Source organism: Mytilus edulis, chromosome 3 (genome assembly GCF_963676685.1).
Source record: "Mytilus edulis chromosome 3, xbMytEdul2.2, whole genome shotgun sequence".
NCBI lineage: Eukaryota > Metazoa > Mollusca > Bivalvia > Mytilida > Mytilidae > Mytilus > Mytilus edulis.
Genome location: NC_092346.1, coordinates 67,565,645 through 67,583,507, shown reverse-complemented (window position 1 = coordinate 67,583,507; position 17,863 = coordinate 67,565,645). Strand labels below are relative to the sequence as shown.

Here is a 17,863-nt window from a genome sequence, read left to right as displayed (position 1 = left end):
TGAAAATTATGAACCAACAAAGGGAAATAACTCACTATTTCAAGGAAAAAAATAATGAGCAGTATTGTCATAAAATAGAATGTTAAGGTAATAGTCCTTGATTAAAATTTACGTAAAGTTTTCAGGTTTGTTGATATCTAGTATTATCACCAACCGAGGAAGAAATAAAAGCTGTGCTTGGCAAATCAAAAAGATAATCATCCGGATAAACACATCTTGTCATCCACAAAAAAACAACCCACATAAAAGTGTTACTATAAATTAAATAAGTACACGAAATAAAGTAATTTAAAAAATCTTAACACCGAGGGTCAGTACAAACTGTATAAAAAGACCCCAGCTGCTAACCAAGGTACACATTTGGGCATACACCTTATCACTAATCCCGGCCACTTGAACTTTTGACGCATACAACAATCACTTTTCCATTGTGGAGGGGGGATAGGACCTTTATCGGGACTCCGGGATCGGGTGTTTTTAAGCTCAGGATTTCGGGATTGAACCTTTCGGGATCCGGGAATAGTTTTTTTCGGATTTCGGGACATCAGGATTTACTTTATTTAAATTCGGGACCTCGGGAATTCGTTTTTTTAAGTCGGGATTTCAGGATCAGGACCCCTCCTATCCCCCCTCATTGTGGCGTCAGATATTTTGTTTTATGAGGTCAAAATTTTACAGGAACTTGTGTGATATCCAGTAATGGCGAACAAATAGCGATAAGATGTATTATTAGAGCAATAAAGCCTATAGGCCATAAACGTATTTACACTTTTTGTATTTAGCTGTATTTTGCCTCCAAATGACCTTATATCACCTCAGAATAACCTTTAGATGACAAGCAACAATAACTTATTAGTTTTGACGTCAAATGTTTTGAATTATGATGTCAAATTATACAGGAACCTGTGTGATTATATGTAATGCCTAATGGCGGACAAATTTGTATGCAAGTGTACATTTGTATATACGTCTATTGGAAAATGAATGTTGGTTTCCCCTAACATGTGAAAATTATCAAGGCCCGGCAGGCAGGAACAATATGTTATTTTATTTTAATTTATTTGTGAAAAATCAGTTTTGAATTGTCTACAAAACCTATAATAAAGTTTTGTTTCACATTCTTGTATATATCTTTCTTAAACTGAAGAAATGAAAATTGAGCAATATTGAAACACTTTAAAGGATTATCCGACAATTTTTAAAAGCATCATTGATATTTAAGGAATGACTAATATTTTTTCTGTCTAATATGAAGAAATAACATAAAAAATGTGGTGCATGCTGAATAACCCATGTACATGTACAAAATGTAGCAGGTTATTTTGAGTGTGCGTCACATTTTTTATGTTATTTTGAATAAACAGAAAAAATATTACAGTCAATTCTTATGATTTAATTCTTAATTACACCTTATGTAAGAATCCGGGGTTTTGATTGGTTAATAGCCAGTGAATTTTTCACCAATTTTCTGTTATCAAATGAATATCGTTCATTTTTAACGCCGCCGGGGTATTTGCTAAAAGGATATGCCTTTTTTACCCTCTCTGTCGTGGTATTTGCCAAAAAATACTCTATCCGACTGGACGCTTGTAACGTCACGATCATCAATGCGTTTTAGTACATTAACATTCGGTGTAATTAAACATATATATCATGTTATTGAGGGGTATTTGTGAAAAATACCAGTCTTGAGAATGAATTTCCCTCGCCTTACGGCTCGTGAAATTTAACATTCTCTCGACTGGTATTTTTCGCAAATACCCCTCCTTAACATGATATATCTGTTCAAAATTCCATTTTAACCGGAGTAAACTATGAAAAAACGTTGATGACATCAGGGTCACCGGACAAAATTATGTCAATGAGCTGATAAACATAACAGCGTCTGCCAATCAGATGAAGCGTTACATCCAAATTTTAAATTATTTGTCAATTGAAACCGTAGCAAAAAAAAAAAAAAAGAATAGCCTCAGAGGGTAAAAATTTCTAGCATGTCTAGTGCATATCATTTTTGTTTTGCATTTTATTCATTCATGAAATGTAGGTATATATCACTTAAAAAGACAATTTTGGTGAACAATATCATACACATGTAGCATGTCTCAAGGTTTAACTTAAGTTCTTAAGAATTAATAGCAATATCATAAGAGTTATAAGTGATTGAAATGGCTTCAAACAATATGTGATGAACACTACCTGCATGACCTGTAAATTCCATATTTAACACCTGTTCCTCATATTGGCTCATATTACTACATTGTACATGGGTATTTAACCACCTTTACTAGCTATGAAGTCCACATACCATTCATACTGTCAGTTATCCATATAATGTACAGTACTTGGAACTTTGATGTTATTAAAATAGTTTTTTCTTTAAGAAATTAATTGTAAGAATTCTAACATTTTGTAGGTGTAGTATATATGGAGACTAAAAATATGCATCATTTAAAGTAAAACAGATTATGTCATCGAGATTTACAGAATTGTACAAAAAGAAAAAAGGAAAGAAGTCTAAACATTTGGAGGATTCCATATCCAAAGATGAGAAACATACAGAAACAGTAAAGAAAAGCAAAAAAAATCAGAGTCATGGTAAAACCTTAAAAGGACAGAGTGAAAAGAAGCATGAAAATCTTTCCTTAGATCATTCAAAATTATCTGAGAAGAAACAAAAGAAAAATAAAAGATCTGAGACTGGAATTAAAAAGTCATTTAATGATTCAAAAGCTGAAGCTACACCCCGTTCAAAGAAAAAGTTGAAATCTGAATCAAGAAATCCATGTAATTCTCAAGTTAAGTCTGAAGCTGTTTCAAGAATTAGAAGGAAAGAAAACCAGATTCACAAAACTGACAAGAAATGTAAAGAATATCAAACTTTTGTACAGAAAAGTAAGACTAGAAAAGTAGAATTGAGGAAGACAAAACAATCATCAAAATGCAAAACAAAACATAAGCAGAAAACGAATAATATGGCATCCTGTAGTTCAAGTTGTGAAGGTTCCACTTATTTTTCTGAAAATCCTCACATTACTCCACGAAGCTCATCACAAAGCAAACATCATAATAACCACAGAAGTTGTTCCACAAAACTTCCAGAAGATGAAAGTAGAGAAAAGCAAGACATGCCTGATATCCTTTTAAAAGTACATTGTATAATAAACATTGGAGTGATTCTAGTGCATTTTTGTGCAATTTTCAAGCAAAGAGTCAGTGTGAGTTATCAGCATTGATCATGTTGATGATCAGTTTGTTTGTATTGTCATACATTAACTTTCCATATTTTAAGTTTTTCTGCTAAAAATAATTGGCCTGTTTGATCCAAATATCATTAATCATGTTAATATAAATTTAATGGTCCTTATTTTTCCTAATGAAAAAAATCATATTCCAGATTTTGATTGAAAAGTTTTTAAATGTACCCCTGTAGTTGTACTTTTCATTTATCATTGTTTATACTGCAAAGTCAATTTTGTTCAAATATGATAATTATAGATTATCGTTGATCATCTCAACGAGATTGATTTTCTCGCTTGAGCTGGTACAGCGAAAGTGAGAAAAGCAATCGAGTTGAGATGACCAATGATAATCTGTTTATCGCTATTTTACCTATGACGACGTTGACAATTTCATGTCAATTTCGTTAGCAACGCCACATGGCCTCCTTAGTTTCTAGCGATAATTTTTCCATCTCAAGCGAGAAGCATGATATGAAAATTATCACAAAAAAAGATCAAAGGAAAAATGCACAAAATAGCGATAATAAATAATAATGATCAAAAGGCTCTTTTTTTGTGCTGTCATATCAAAGAGCCTTATAAATATTACACAGCCAGGAGAGATTGCACTTAATTCTATTTAAAAATCTCTGAAACCACACAACAGGAAGAAAGTATGTTACAATGTAAGGCCTTTATAAACTCTTTTTGGTCATATTTTATTTTCATAGATCTATTTTCTTTTCTTTTACATTTCAGTTACATGGAATGATTTAAATACAAATTCATTTTTAATTTATAGGATTGATGTGGTGTGTATTAAAATGTTTTGAATCTTTTGCATGCATAGTGAACAAAATTAATGCATTTAGTGTGACCCCTTACATTTGTAGCATTGGAGCTCTATTGGAAATTTTATGTACTTTATTCCTATTCTATATGCAATTTGGCAAAATAAATGTGCCAGTAATGCACAAATTTGTTAACATGTCATAAAAACAATGGAACATTTCAGAAATATCTTCTTAAAATATTATTCATAAAAAAAAAAAACTTAAATTTTAGTCTCATCTGAAAGTATCAGTTACTTTTTAAGCAATGCTTGAAGTTGCATTGTAAAAGACTAAAAGATAATATATTTGAATACAACAACTTACATTGTAATACCAATCATGAATAAAAAGGCTCATTCATATGTTTATGCCTTAACAATATCTACAGCTTCCTGGATTTTATTATGATAAAGAAAAGAAGAAATATTTTAAAATTTTGCCTAACAGTAGTTGCATTGGCAAAGCATTTACCAAGGAGGCTATTAAAATAAAAGAAAAAGAAGAAACAAGAAAATCTGATTTGCTGAATCCGGTAAAACCGAGGACAGAAACTTCAAGAAGACATCAGCTCTCTGTCTATGATAATTGTCTTCCTTGTGTGACCTGTAATTTTCAGAAAGGTCTTTTATCAAAAAGGCAGTTGGATCACACTTTACATAAAATTAGGTTAAAGAACTTGAATACAACCCCACAAACTAGAATTCAAATTTATTCAGACACAAGAAGAGACTGGCTTGAAAGACTTGAGAATGCCAACCAGCTTGAAATGATTGATAATAAGCATATGATTGGATTATTTTCACTAAAAGACTCCATGATTCAGAGAATTTTGTGGTTAAAATTATCCGATAAACCAAGTTCTAGTCAAAAGGACAGATTGTCTTTATCAATAGATCCATTCCCTAGTTGTAGTAACTACCAGTCAGCTGTCAAAATCTCAAGTATGAGTCTTATTGACAAAGACAGTGTGTTATATACAGGGATGGTTTATACTGGTACCCCAGAAAGTTTAGTCTTTATCAAAGGGTTTGGTGAGGGCTCCAGTAGATATGAAGTATATTCCCTTGGCCAAAAAGCAACATGGACTTGTGCCTGGAACAAGCATGCCAACCAATTTAGTGTGGGGAGTGAGAAATGTGGATTACTATTAGATGTTCAAACAAGGAGACTTTGGGAGATAAATACTCACAATAGTGATGTTCTTTGTCAAGTATTCTCAAAACAGGTATGCTCATTGTTTACGCTGTCTATTTTTATGTTTTGTGTGTGAAGAGTAACAAAAAGATTACATGCATGGATTTTAAAGTTGTCTGAAAAATTATTGTATTAATTTACATTATATCTGTGCACTACATGTAGAGGATCCCTAATTTAATAAGGATTCAATGCATTGATACAATTTAACAAGAGTGCACACGCTGAAATGTCTCGCCTTCTTTACTTATCATTGATGTTATGTTGATAGTCCTAAATATAAAGCTTTATTACAACTGTCTCATAAACTTAACATTAACCAAGATAATTAATCATTGACCAATGAACCATGAAAATGAGATCAAGGTCAGATGAACCATGCTAGGCAGACATTTTAACAGTTCTTCATACAACAAATATAGTTGACCTATTGCTAATAGTTTAAGAAAAACAGACCAAAACACAAAAACTTAACACTGAACAATCAACCGTGAAAATGAGGTCAAGGTCAAATAAAATCTTCGCAACTGACATATAGATCATAAAAGATTTCCATACACCAAATATAGTTTACCTATGGCATATAGTATTAGATAAATAAACCAAAACTCAAAAACTTAACTTTGACCCTGAACCATGAAAATGAGGTCAAGGTCAGATGCCATCTGCCCGCTAGACATGTACATCTTACAATTATTCCATACAACAAATATAGTAGACCTATTGCATAAAGTATGAGAAAAACAGACCAAAACACAAAAACTTAACTATAAGCAATGAACCATGAAAATGAGGTCAAGGTCAGATGACACCTGCCAGTTGGACATGTACACCTTACAGTCCTTCCATACACTGAATATACTAGACCTATTGCTTATAGTATCTGAGATACGGACTTGACCACCAAAACTTAACCTTGTTCACTGATCCATGAAATGAGGTCGAGGTCAAGTGAAAATTGTCTGACGGGCATGAGGACCTTGCAAGGTACGCACATACCATATATAGTTATCCTATTACTTATAATCAGCATGATCAGACAGAATTTAACATTACAAAAAATCTGAACTTTTTTTTCAAGTGGTCTCTGAACCATGAAAGAGGGACGAAAGATACCAAAGGGACAGTCAAACTCACAATGAAAATGAGGTCAAGGACATCGAACATGTGACTAACGTAAACTTCATAACATGAGGCATCTATATACAAAATATGAAGCATCCAGGTCTTCCACCTTCTAAAATATAAAGCTTTTAGGAAGTTAGCTAACGCTGCCGCCAATGTACATGTAGCCGGCGGATCACTTTCCCTATCATATGTCTAGCTCTCTGCAACAAAAGTTGCAGGCTTGACAAAAATCAAATACATACATACATGTATATATATGAATATAAAAAACTGTGACATATAGATTTTACTTAATTAACATCTTACATGTCTTCGTATTGGAAAGTTATAAAAATATACAAACCTTGAGGTCAACAAATTGCATTTGAAAATAATCAGTGTTCTACCTACATTTGTAGGACCGTATGGCACCATACATTGTACATGTATTTAAAAAAAAATGATGAATGATTTTTTACAACCTGTGTATATTACAGAATGGGAACTGTTTGTATAGTGGTACAAGGAACAGTCAGATTTTCACCCATGATCTACGAAGTATATCAACGTATGCTGTCAACCAGCTGACTCAGTCTTCTAGTGTCTGTGGATTACAGTTACTACAAAATGATGTCCATCTATTGGCCAGTGACGTGAAAGGACAGGTAAAAAATAAATATTGAAAAGAACTAGCATACATTCAGATATTCACACAAGAAATTCAAAACATAATCATCTTTTAGCTTTTAAAACATAAACTTCTACATAAAAAAATCTTCTCTGAAACCACTGCATGAATAATAACCAAACTTGAACTGAATGAGGGGCTTGCTGGCCGAGTGCTATGCGTAGTTGAACTGCTGAAATACTAGGCTGTCAACACTGGGGTTATGAGTTTGAATCCCATATGTGGCAGGTGCACTCAACTCCAATCTTAATTGACTAGGATTGTCATTTTTTCCTACAATAGATCATTGGTTCTCTCTGGAAACTCTGGCTTCCTCTACAAAATAAAATGACCCCCACCAAATAGCACAATAGTGTTGAAAGTGGCATTTAAAACCAATCAATCAATCAACTGAATGATCCTTGAGAGATTTAGTATTAAGTTTGTGTTTTAATTGTTCCTGTCAATCAACCAACTTGCCACCATGGATGATGGATAGGAACATAAGGATGAAAATGCATTTGTTGTATTATATCTTGAAAACCACAATAGATAAATAAAATTTGACCAAGCGAAAAAGCTCGGAATGTAACAGTTTTCATCATAAAAGTATCAGATGACTCCTCATAGAATTTGATTATTTTATATTACATGTACCTTAATTTTTGTTTCAATATTTGGCAGGTGAGTGATTTAGACTCATAGAAGCCTCTTCTTAATGAATATAATGACTTATTGAGATGAATGTTTTTAAAATATCACATTTTCAAAATTGTTTCCACGGAGTAGACATTGGTAAACAGCATAATTGGTAGACAGAGTAAATTGATAATTGAATTATAGATAGATGGTAGGTGTCACGGTTAGCAATACTGTTTCTCCAATTTTCCTTTTTTAAAAGCACAGAAATGGACTATTCTCAAAATCTCTTTATTTCTTTATTTTAGATAAATCTATGGGATTTAAGAACTAGAAAGGTTGTAACAGAGTATTTAGGAATGAAAAATGAATATTTGAGGATACCTATACATGTTGACCAGTCCGAAGAAATTGTTTATGGAGGTATGTAGACAGATTTTAAAGTGAAAGGTCTTAAACATGTCATAAACAATGAACAATGACTAAATAAACTTCTTTTTATAGCTAGTTGAGTACATTTCCATAAGTGCAAACACTTACTGCCCATTCTTCTCTTTGATATCTTTGATAAGATTTAGAATAAAATTTATTATCCAGATACGTTAACTTCTTGAATCATATTACAGGAGTACATGACTAGCCATTATGAATAGCAGAGATGGATTTGAGGGGGATACCAAAATGTCTATATCCTATCCAAGAAAACCTCATTTTCCAGTGACTGTAGAAATTTAGCCCTTCACCCTTCAACCCACTTAACATAATCTTTTTGTTGCATAAATGGTTAATTTGCTTAAATGTACATGAAGTATTTGCAAAAGGACATTTAGCTTACAACAATTAAATCATTATAAAGTAGACATAAAAAGATGTGGTATGAGTGCCAATGAGACAACTCTCCATGCAAGTCAATTAATTTTGTAGGATTATTGAGTTTCTTTATTTATTTCTTCCAATATAAGTGTTCATAGCTAACTAAACTTCTGTTATATTACTTTCTACATATCTTTCTTGCAACATTTGTATTCTCAGCAAAAGTAATCACTGTAAATATCATATTCTTAAGCTACTATGACTGTAGATGGCCTCGAAGGTGTTGTAGTAGCATATATATTCACTTTCAGTGTGGGAGGTCATAGGTTTGAACCATGGCCAGATCAAAAACCAAAAACTTTATAATATTGCTATTTACTGCCTCTCTTCTAACACACAGCATTAAGGAGTAAGAACAAATACTGGTCGACTGAAAGTCAAAGAAGTGTGTCCAGGCAGAGTGACATTTCTGCCTGCTGACTGTTACCTTGTTACTAGCATGTTAAAAATCTGGCTCAGCATGTTGATATTGTACAAAGCAAGGTTAATATTCATATTACAATGACATGTTCACGTCCTGTATATGAAATTGATGTGACGTTGGACATTTAACAGCCATCCATCAATGTAACTGTAAATCTATGCCAGGAAATATTTCAAATGGATTTTTCGATCATTATAAAACCATGTTCTCAGACTCAGAACAAAAACTAGATGTGTCAAAGCGACATGAATGGCCCTGTCTCAAAAAGTTGAAAAATCTGAAATTTGAATAACACATGTGGACACAAACATGATGGTAGTCTCACATATAAAAAACAAGCTCAAAATCTGGATGCATATAGACTTGATCTGTAACTCATCTTGGTTAACTCACATGCCAAAAATAATCCCAATATCTGAAAGAGTTTAGAAAAAAAGTCAGTATAACTGTGATTTTCAACAATTTATCACAGTTCAAAGCCCGTAATTTCGGCAAAAATTAGCGGATCTGAATAAAACTGAAACTTGATCTGTAACTTATCATGGTTAACCCACATGCCAAAAATCATCCCAATATCTGAAAGAGTTTAGAAAAAAAGTCTGTATAACTGTGAATTTTAACAATTTATCAAAGTCCAAAGCCTGTAATTTCATCAAAAATTAGCGGAGGGGAATGAAACTTAAACTTGATCTGTAACTCATCATGGTTAATTCACACACCAAAAATCATCCCAATATCTGAAGGTGTTTAGAAAAAAACTCTATATTATGGTTTGTTGTGGAATGACGGAATTTCTGAATTTCTGAATTACGGACAAGGGTAAAACTATATGGCACCGACAACTTTGTTGCAGGGTTTGTTGCGGGGCCATAAAAAATATAAGCCAAGGAGATTAATTTTTAATGCAGTTTTGTACAGGTTACTTATCATATTTGATATATATCAGCTGTGCTTAACTTAAAACCATATTTAAACATTTTTCAGTTGACCAAGAAGGATATACAAGATTATGGTGTCTACAGACCGGTGAACTAATGAAGACTATTCCTCCTCCAATGGCAACAAGTTATGATTTCTTCCCATCTGTGTTATACTCAAAGACATGGAACGATAGACAGGGGAATACTGGACTATTAATGGGACTGGGAGATAAAGTTTATGTCTACTCAGATTATACAGATATGGCTGTAAATGACTGTTAAAAGGGGAATACTGGACTATTAATGTGACTGGGAGATAAAGTTTATGTCTACTCAGATTATACAGATATGGCTGTAAATGACTGTTAAAAGGGGAATACTGGACTGTTGATGGGACTGGGAGATAAAGTTTATGTTTACTCAGATTATACAGATATGGCTATAAATGACTGTTAAAAGGGGAATACTGGACTGTTGATGGGACTGGGAGATAAAGTTTATGTCTACTCAGACTATACAGATATGGCTGTAAATGACTGTTAAAAGGGGAATACTGGACTGTTGATGGGACTGTTAGCTAAAGTTTATGTTTACTCAGATTATACAGATATGGCTGTAAATGACAGTTAAAAGGGGAATACTGGACTGTTGATGGGACTGGGAGATAAAGTTTATGTTTACTCAGATTATACAGATATGGCTATAAATGATTGTTAAAGAGATAAAGTGTGGGGACTGGCCATGAAAAACATTGATTTTCTGGTCGCTAGTAAACAAAGGAATTGAAGAATAGACAGTGTTTTCTAGTTTTCGTTCATCCAAAATTTAGAGTGGGACCTTGTCGGTATAAGTATAGCATGTGCTTTGGCAGATCATTATGTTAATCACATGATTTTGAAAACACTGAGAATAAGTTATTTAAATCTACAGCTGATAAATGTTTTTTTTAAATTGTCTAAGTACTTATTGTATTTGACAAACCATTGTACATTTTACTTTTATTTCTTTCCTTTGTAAACAAGAAGTTTTAAATAAAAAGTCAGTAATATATAGTCTATAGTTTGTATTTATATGTATTTTTAAACTGTAATTTTAGCATGATTTCATACTTTTGAACTTTATTGTTTATAATAAGTATAGTGAGAGGTGTCAAAGGGCTATTCATCAGTGACATTTTCTTGAAGAGTCTATACACAAATTGAACATCTTTAACCGAGGCTCCAGTAGTGTTGCTCCTTTGGGTTACAATGTCTTTTTCAAAATTGTCTCAGGTCAACAGGTGACTTTTTAGCAAATAAAGCAATTATTATAGATACATTTGTATAGAAAGATGTGGTATGAGTGGCAATGAGGCAACTCTTCATCCAAGTTACTATTTATATAAGTAAACCATTATAGGTTAAGGTACGGCCTTCAACACGGAGCCTAGGCTCACACCGAACAGCAAGCTATAAAGGGCCCAAAAAGTTATAAGTGTAAAACCATTCAAACGGGAAAAGCAACAGTCTAATCTATATAAAAACGAGAAACACGTTTGAACTACATAAACAGAACAACCAATGTACATCAGATTCCTGACTTAGGACAGGTACTAAGGTCATATTTCCTTTTAAAGGTCGCAGGGTTGTATCACAAATCCTCAAAGTCTTATATCAGATTTGATCATGTTTGAGCCACCTATCAAAAGATCAATTCAATGAAGTTAAATCTGTCTTAGCAATGAAATTTTCTGATTTCTCAAGTTGTTGAGCCCAAGACTTGTTGCAGAAAGCTTGACATAGTAATAGTGATCTGGTATGAACGGCGTTAGTTAATTCCTTAAAAACTTTATATATATTTCAGAAGGTGGAAGAGTTGATTGCTTCATACTTTGTATAAAGATGCCTTATGTTACGAAGTTTCAATTTGTCACATGTCCATTGACCTTGACCTCATTTTCATGGTTCAACGACTACTTAAAAAAAGTTAAGATATTTTGTAATGTTAATTTCTTTCTTATTATGAGTAATAGGATAACTATATTTAGTAGGTGCCTACCTTGCCAGATCCTCATGCTCGTCATTCATTTGACCTGAACCTCATGTCATGGATCAGGCCAAAATTAAAAATATGTTTGTTTCCCCTCCCCCACCCGGGTCAAAAATAAGCCCCCGGGTCAGAAAATTATTTTCCACAAAAAAATCGAAATTAATTTTTTCCTGAAAATAATTTGTTTCCATTTTTGGAAGGCGCTTGAAAGCAGAAGGATTGATAATCTAAATAAATACACTCAAATTAAGCACAAACAACTGATAAGTGGCCTGGACTGGACACGTCAAACCATTCATGTGACCATGCTATGACAATCACATCCAGTTAAAAAAAAAAAAAAAAAAAAGAACCTGCCTTCCTGGTCTGTTTACAAAGGGTAGACCCGAGGGAGGGGAAACAGACATTCTTTTAAATGTGGCCTCAGCCTCTGGTCTTTGTTAGTCTTGTATGTTTTTCAATTTTAGTTCATTTATATGTTTTGGAGTTCAGTGTGATGTCCATTTTCGCTGAACTTGTACATAATACTATTTAGGGGACACCTCAGGGTGTGGGATTTTCTCACTGCGTTGAAGATCAATTGGTGGTCTACAGCTGTTGTCTGCTCTTTGTTTGGGTTGTTATCTCTGACATATTCCTCATTTCCATTCTCAATTTTAAGGTTAAGTTTTCATGGTCAAGTCCTTATATCAGATACTATAAGTAATAGGTCTATTATATTTGGTGTATGGAATAATAGTAAGGCGTACATCTCTAACTGGTAGGTGTCATCTGACCTTGATCCCATTTTCATGGTTCAGTGGTCATAGTAAGAATTTTTTGGAGTTTTGGTCTTTTTTTCTGATACTATATGGATTAGGTCAACTATATCTGGTGTTTGGAAATATTTTATGGTGTACATGTCAGTCTAGCAGGTTTTATTTGACCTTGACCTCATTTTCACAGTTCATTGTTCAGTGTTAAGTTTTTGTGTTTTGGTCTCTTTTTCTTAAACTATAAGCAATGAGTCAACTATATTTATTGCATAGAGTGATTGTAAAGTATATATATGTTTGTCTGGCAGGTATCATCTGACCTTGACCTCATTTTCACAGTTCATTGTTCAGTGTTAAGTTTTGTGTTTTGGTCTCTTTTTCTTAAATTATAAGCAATAAGTCAACTATATTTATTGAATAGATTGATTGTAAAATATATACATGTTTTTCTGGCAGGTATCATCTGACACTTGACCTCATTTTAATGGTTCATTCATCAATGTTATATTTTCGTGGTTTAGTTAGTTACTTAGATACTATAAGCAACATTTCAACTATATTTGGTGTATGGAATGATTGTAATGTGTACATGGATTTCTCGTTTGGTTTATCTGACCTTGATCTAATTTTCTTGGATCATGTTAAGGTAATGTGATACTTGTATTAATGCTTTACATTTAGGACTATTAAAGTCATATATGAAACCTCAAATTAAAAAAAAATGATGCATATGTCTTTTATAACAAAATGGATAGTTGTCATTATTAAACTTATGTACATATACTTTTTTCTAAAGAAAATTCTTTAATTTGTCCACATTTAGAAGAAGTTTACTTTTTTTTGATTGCTTGCTTCGAGGAAGCAATTCACCAACATATTTTAAGTATTCAAAGTGACCTTAGCGTGACCCTTCTCGTAAAACTCCTGTGATCACAATACGCATGGATCTGTCACTGAAATAAACTATTATCTGATTGTAAATGTTATACACGTTCTCAATATCCATGCTTTGTTTATTGTTTACTATAGGGTGACAATCGGTAAACTACGGCTTCAAATCATGACAATTAATGAGCTGTCATATTTTTACTTCATAACAGACAGAGAGAAAACAAATTGATGATTATACAATATGTTTGCGTAAGAAATGATAAAATCTGCAAAAAAGATTAAGTTTATGATATATACATCCATTGGTTCAAGAATTGGATAAACATTATTTTTCACCAGTCACTTGTTTCATATGACTTTAACATAAAATCAATGGTAAGTAAAGGAGGTAAGACATTTCAGCATGTGTACTCTTGTTTTGACATTTATTTCTCTGATTCGAATTATTGGCTTAACATTGCTTATACAAAGTAAAGATTGTTAAAGCTAGCAGAAACATTGACAGACAATGTGATTTATCATGTAAAGTAGGTCTTCAGCAGTGGTCCTTCTAATAATGAGGTGATTGATGGCAAGGTACTTTTGTCTCTGATCTTAATTGACAAAGATTGCCAGTTTTCATTCTGAAGGTCAGTGATTCTCTCCAGGTACTCTGGATACCTCTAATAGTTTTGCTAATTCCTGTATTAATCTTTAATGTATATGTATTTAAAAGTTGAAAAAAAAACATAATACTACATGTATATATTTTATTTACAAAATAAATAAATAAAAAAACAAAAATATATAAATATATATTAATAATTTACAAATAATGATGATTTCAAAATATTATACAAACAATTCTCTATTACAAAACATAAATTATAATCCAATTAAAATGTCATAGCACTGTATCACCACCAAACTGATATCCAGGTAAGGTACTCTCATCTGAGTCTTCATCATACAGAAACTGTAAAATATAAATACAAGGTCAAATAAAGGATTCATCGTACAGAAACTGTCAAACACAAGGTCAAGGTCAAATAAAGGAGTCATCATACAGAAACTGTAAAGTACAAGGTCAAACAAAGAATTCATCATACAGAAACTGTCAAAACAAGAACAAGGTCAAATAAAGGATTGGTCATACAGAAACTGTAAAGTACAAGGTAAAAAAAAAAAGATCCATTATACAGAAACTGTACAGTACAAGTACAAGGTCAAATAAAGGATTTATCATATAGAAACTGTAAAATACAAGTTCAAGGTCAAATAATGGATTCATATGACAGAAATTGTAGAGTTAGTACAAGGTAAACTGTAAAATACAAGTGCAAGGTCAAATAAAATATTCTCCACATACAAACTGTAAAATACAAGTACAAGGTCAAATAAAGGATTTTTCATACAGAAACAGTAAAATACAAGTACAAGGTCAAATGAAGGATCCCTCATATAGAAAAATATGTAATATTCAAAGAAACAAGATGGACAAACATGATTACACTTCCAATAGTAGCCTTTTACTTATGAAGTAGCTATATTAAGGGTATTCTATAGTTAAGCTGTAAAATAGAATGGCATGAAAATGCGAATCAATTCAAGAGAAAAAAGACAGACTGATGGGCAGGAAAATGTGGGTAACTTAATTGTGTAATCAACTCTTACATTACCCACATCAAAATCTTAAAATTCAGATATTTGTTATGGTACCCATTTGTTGATAGTACTCTTTGTTGCATTGTTTACAGATGTGAATTATTTTAATCAGGAGAAGTGGTTGTACTCACACATGGATGAAAATGATATTTCATTTGGTTTCTGTTGCAGTAGACTATGAAAACTTACCAGCCCATTATCAGGATAATCCTCCCAGACTGCTTTATCCTCCTCATCTTTAAATAAATCTGATAATCTCATTTTACCAGATTGGTCATCAAGATAACTCGATCTACTTCTACTAGAGTTATCCTCATGGTAACCACTTTCAAAGCTATAGTTTGTTATTCCATCTTTATGTTTTCCATAAGAACTTATACTAGACTTTGTGTGAAATGGTCTGCCTGATGATGCCTATAAAGATTTTCATAGTCATTTATCAGAAATTAATAAATTTTAAGTCTTGTAATAAAAGATTAGCAAAATAGAACACATCTCAATTCATTTCAACCTTAATTTTTCTAAACTTTTGCTAATTGCAAAAGAAAGTTAAATATTAAAAAAGAGAGACACTCTCCTAAAGTTCAATAAGTCCACCCTAAGTTTTGGACACGAATTTCAAATTTATTTACTGTTGATGAAATTTATATATATATACATATAATTTAATTTTGGATGTAACATGTCTTCTGATTGGCTGACGTTATTTTGTTATCAGCCCATAGACATGGTTTCATGGTTTTCTACAATTTAAAATGGAATTTAGAATTAAATTAATATTTTTTCTGTCTATTCGAAATAACATTTCTTCATAGACAGAAAAAATATTACAGTCATTCTTAAGTACATATAAGTTTTTACAAATGCAACACTTTATTGTTTGAATTATATTTATATTTGAATAAGCTAGTGTATTGAAGCAATCATCTTATCCCAAAGCTCATCAATTTGTGAAAAAGGTGATACCTAGATATGTTGTGAATACTTACCTTTGTGTTTGCTATATAATGTACGGCACACATAAAATATAAGGGTTACTTACTTGAGAGCTGTCATCAGGTTCATTTGGATCAAATGTTGCTGGATACTTTGATAATTCTAATGGATTTCTTTCTCTGATGTATGGTCTGGTAGCCCCAATCTGTCTGAGACAGCAGGCTAGCAGTGTAAAGATCAACAAGGCACCAATTAGTGACACCAGTACAATAAACCAGATTTCAGTGTAGAATGTATTATTTGGTGTTGATATAATGCTCAAAACTGTTGTTGTGCCTGCAATCATTAATACACTCTAATAAATATAATCTATATCTATATGATTTTTTTAGTGTAAATAAAACTAAAATTAACAAATTTCAAAAAAAGAATATACATTGTACATGGTTTCCTTCCTCTTTTCTTTAAACTAAGTTGTATGAGTTCCTCTTACTTTACCAACTACCTCTAACTGATTTGAAGGGTAGTAATATAGACAACAACTGTTTAGTGTCTTTAAATATCAGCTGTATTTGTACAAGGTTGAGAAATGTTTCGAGCCAAGCACAAATATAGCTGTTATTTTAAGACAATAAACAGTTATTGGATTTATCCTGCAATTTATTTTGTACAGTTTTTTTTTCCATCCCAATCACTGAATTTGTTTTTAGATAAAATCAATACGACTTAAAACGCAGATGGATATCAGGACCCCAAATTGAACTGTGAGGTCTAGTATACGTTTGTTGCTTCATTTTTATGTACACCTGTATTAGTATAAAAGGTCGATTGCAGGATAAAATTAAATTGACTTTCAATATTATTGTTGTGGTTGTTGATCCACATGTGTCAGAGACTTACATACATGTGATGGACTGGGAAACTCAGATCAGGAGATTGGGAAATTTTGGTCAGGAGATTAGGCCTCAGATCAGGAGGTTTTTTATCGACATGAATTTTGTCGTAAATGTAACTGTTTCAGGTAGAAATTGTTTTTAAGAGTGTTTTTTCTTCAACTTTCCATCAGAATGCAATATGTTTTTAGTATCATTGTAGTCTTTCTATTTGAAAGACATCACATTATTAAAAAAAAATTGAATAGTCTGTTTCCTGTTGTTTTTGTTTTTTTAGATAATTGTTGTTGTCAGACTGCCTTTAAATAACACACTATGACCTTCTCTTTTCTCCTTATCATTGGTTACTTTTTAGGCAAGTTAAAGTTACAAATAAGTAACCAAATGAAAGACAATTCTTTTAAGTATGTCAGACTTTTCATATAAATTTCAATTTAAACCTTGCAAAGAAGTCTATATTCCTCAAATAATTTTTTAATTTGTTACTTTTTTATCCCAAGGCATTTAAAATCATTTAATTACCATCCTTTTATGACTATTTGATAAAAACATATTTTCTTTGTATTCTTTTTACAATTTACCTTATTTAAATAAAAATAACTTAAAACAGAATAAATCAAAGGGAAGTAACCAAAATCGATTTCAATTATCTTCCAATACACAGTTTTTATTACACATCGGCAGTTTGCTAGAGGTAAACAATCGTTGATTACCAGTATGTTTGACACCCAAGCTGTCAAGTGAAGCCATATAATCATACATCTTCTTTGGTTTACAGGTAAAATTTAACACAGGTGTCAGTTACACCCATAGTACTAATTAACAAAATATAAAAAATGGC

The 17,863-nt window shown here is 32.2% G+C and overlaps 3 protein-coding genes across 3 annotated transcripts in view; 2 read left to right on the top strand and 1 right to left on the bottom strand.

The window, feature by feature from the left end:
* Nucleotides 1-10: 10 nt before the first annotated feature.
* Nucleotides 11-3,493, top strand: LOC139517200 (nucleolar protein 58-like). Its single transcript, XM_071307925.1, has 2 exons — nucleotides 11-87; nucleotides 2,414-3,493. Exon 2 carries the CDS (start codon nucleotides 2,466-2,468, stop codon nucleotides 3,231-3,233), a length of 768 nt encoding a protein of 255 aa, XP_071164026.1. The 5' UTR covers nucleotides 11-87; nucleotides 2,414-2,465; the 3' UTR covers nucleotides 3,234-3,493.
* A 934-nt stretch (nucleotides 3,494-4,427) lies between these two features.
* On the top strand, nucleotides 4,428-10,930 carry LOC139517201 (DDB1- and CUL4-associated factor 4-like; the record flags this gene model as incomplete). The annotated part of the gene is made up of 4 exons (XM_071307926.1): nucleotides 4,428-5,276; nucleotides 6,850-7,017; nucleotides 7,967-8,081; nucleotides 9,940-10,930. Coding segments are annotated over 4 exons (1,350 nt in total), but the record flags the coding sequence as incomplete, so codon positions are not given.
* Nucleotides 10,931-14,283: 3,353 nt separating this feature from the next.
* The window catches only part of LOC139515399 (usherin-like), an 88,277-nt gene continuing 84,697 nt past the window's right edge, over nucleotides 14,284-17,863 (bottom strand). The window contains exons 62-64 of the mRNA XM_071304969.1: nucleotides 16,236-16,465; nucleotides 15,383-15,607; nucleotides 14,284-14,504 (exon numbers count right to left, since the gene is read on the bottom strand). Of these exons, the coding sequence (XP_071161070.1) occupies nucleotides 14,433-14,504; nucleotides 15,383-15,607; nucleotides 16,236-16,465 (527 nt within the window). The 3' untranslated portion in view covers nucleotides 14,284-14,432. The remainder of the gene's footprint in view (nucleotides 14,505-15,382; nucleotides 15,608-16,235; nucleotides 16,466-17,863) is intronic.

What these genes read in the sequence shown, in the direction of transcription:
- LOC139517200 (XM_071307925.1), top strand. Translation starts at nt 2,466, where the DNA reads ATGTCATCGAGATTTACAGAATTGTACAAAAAGAAAAAAGGAAAGAAG.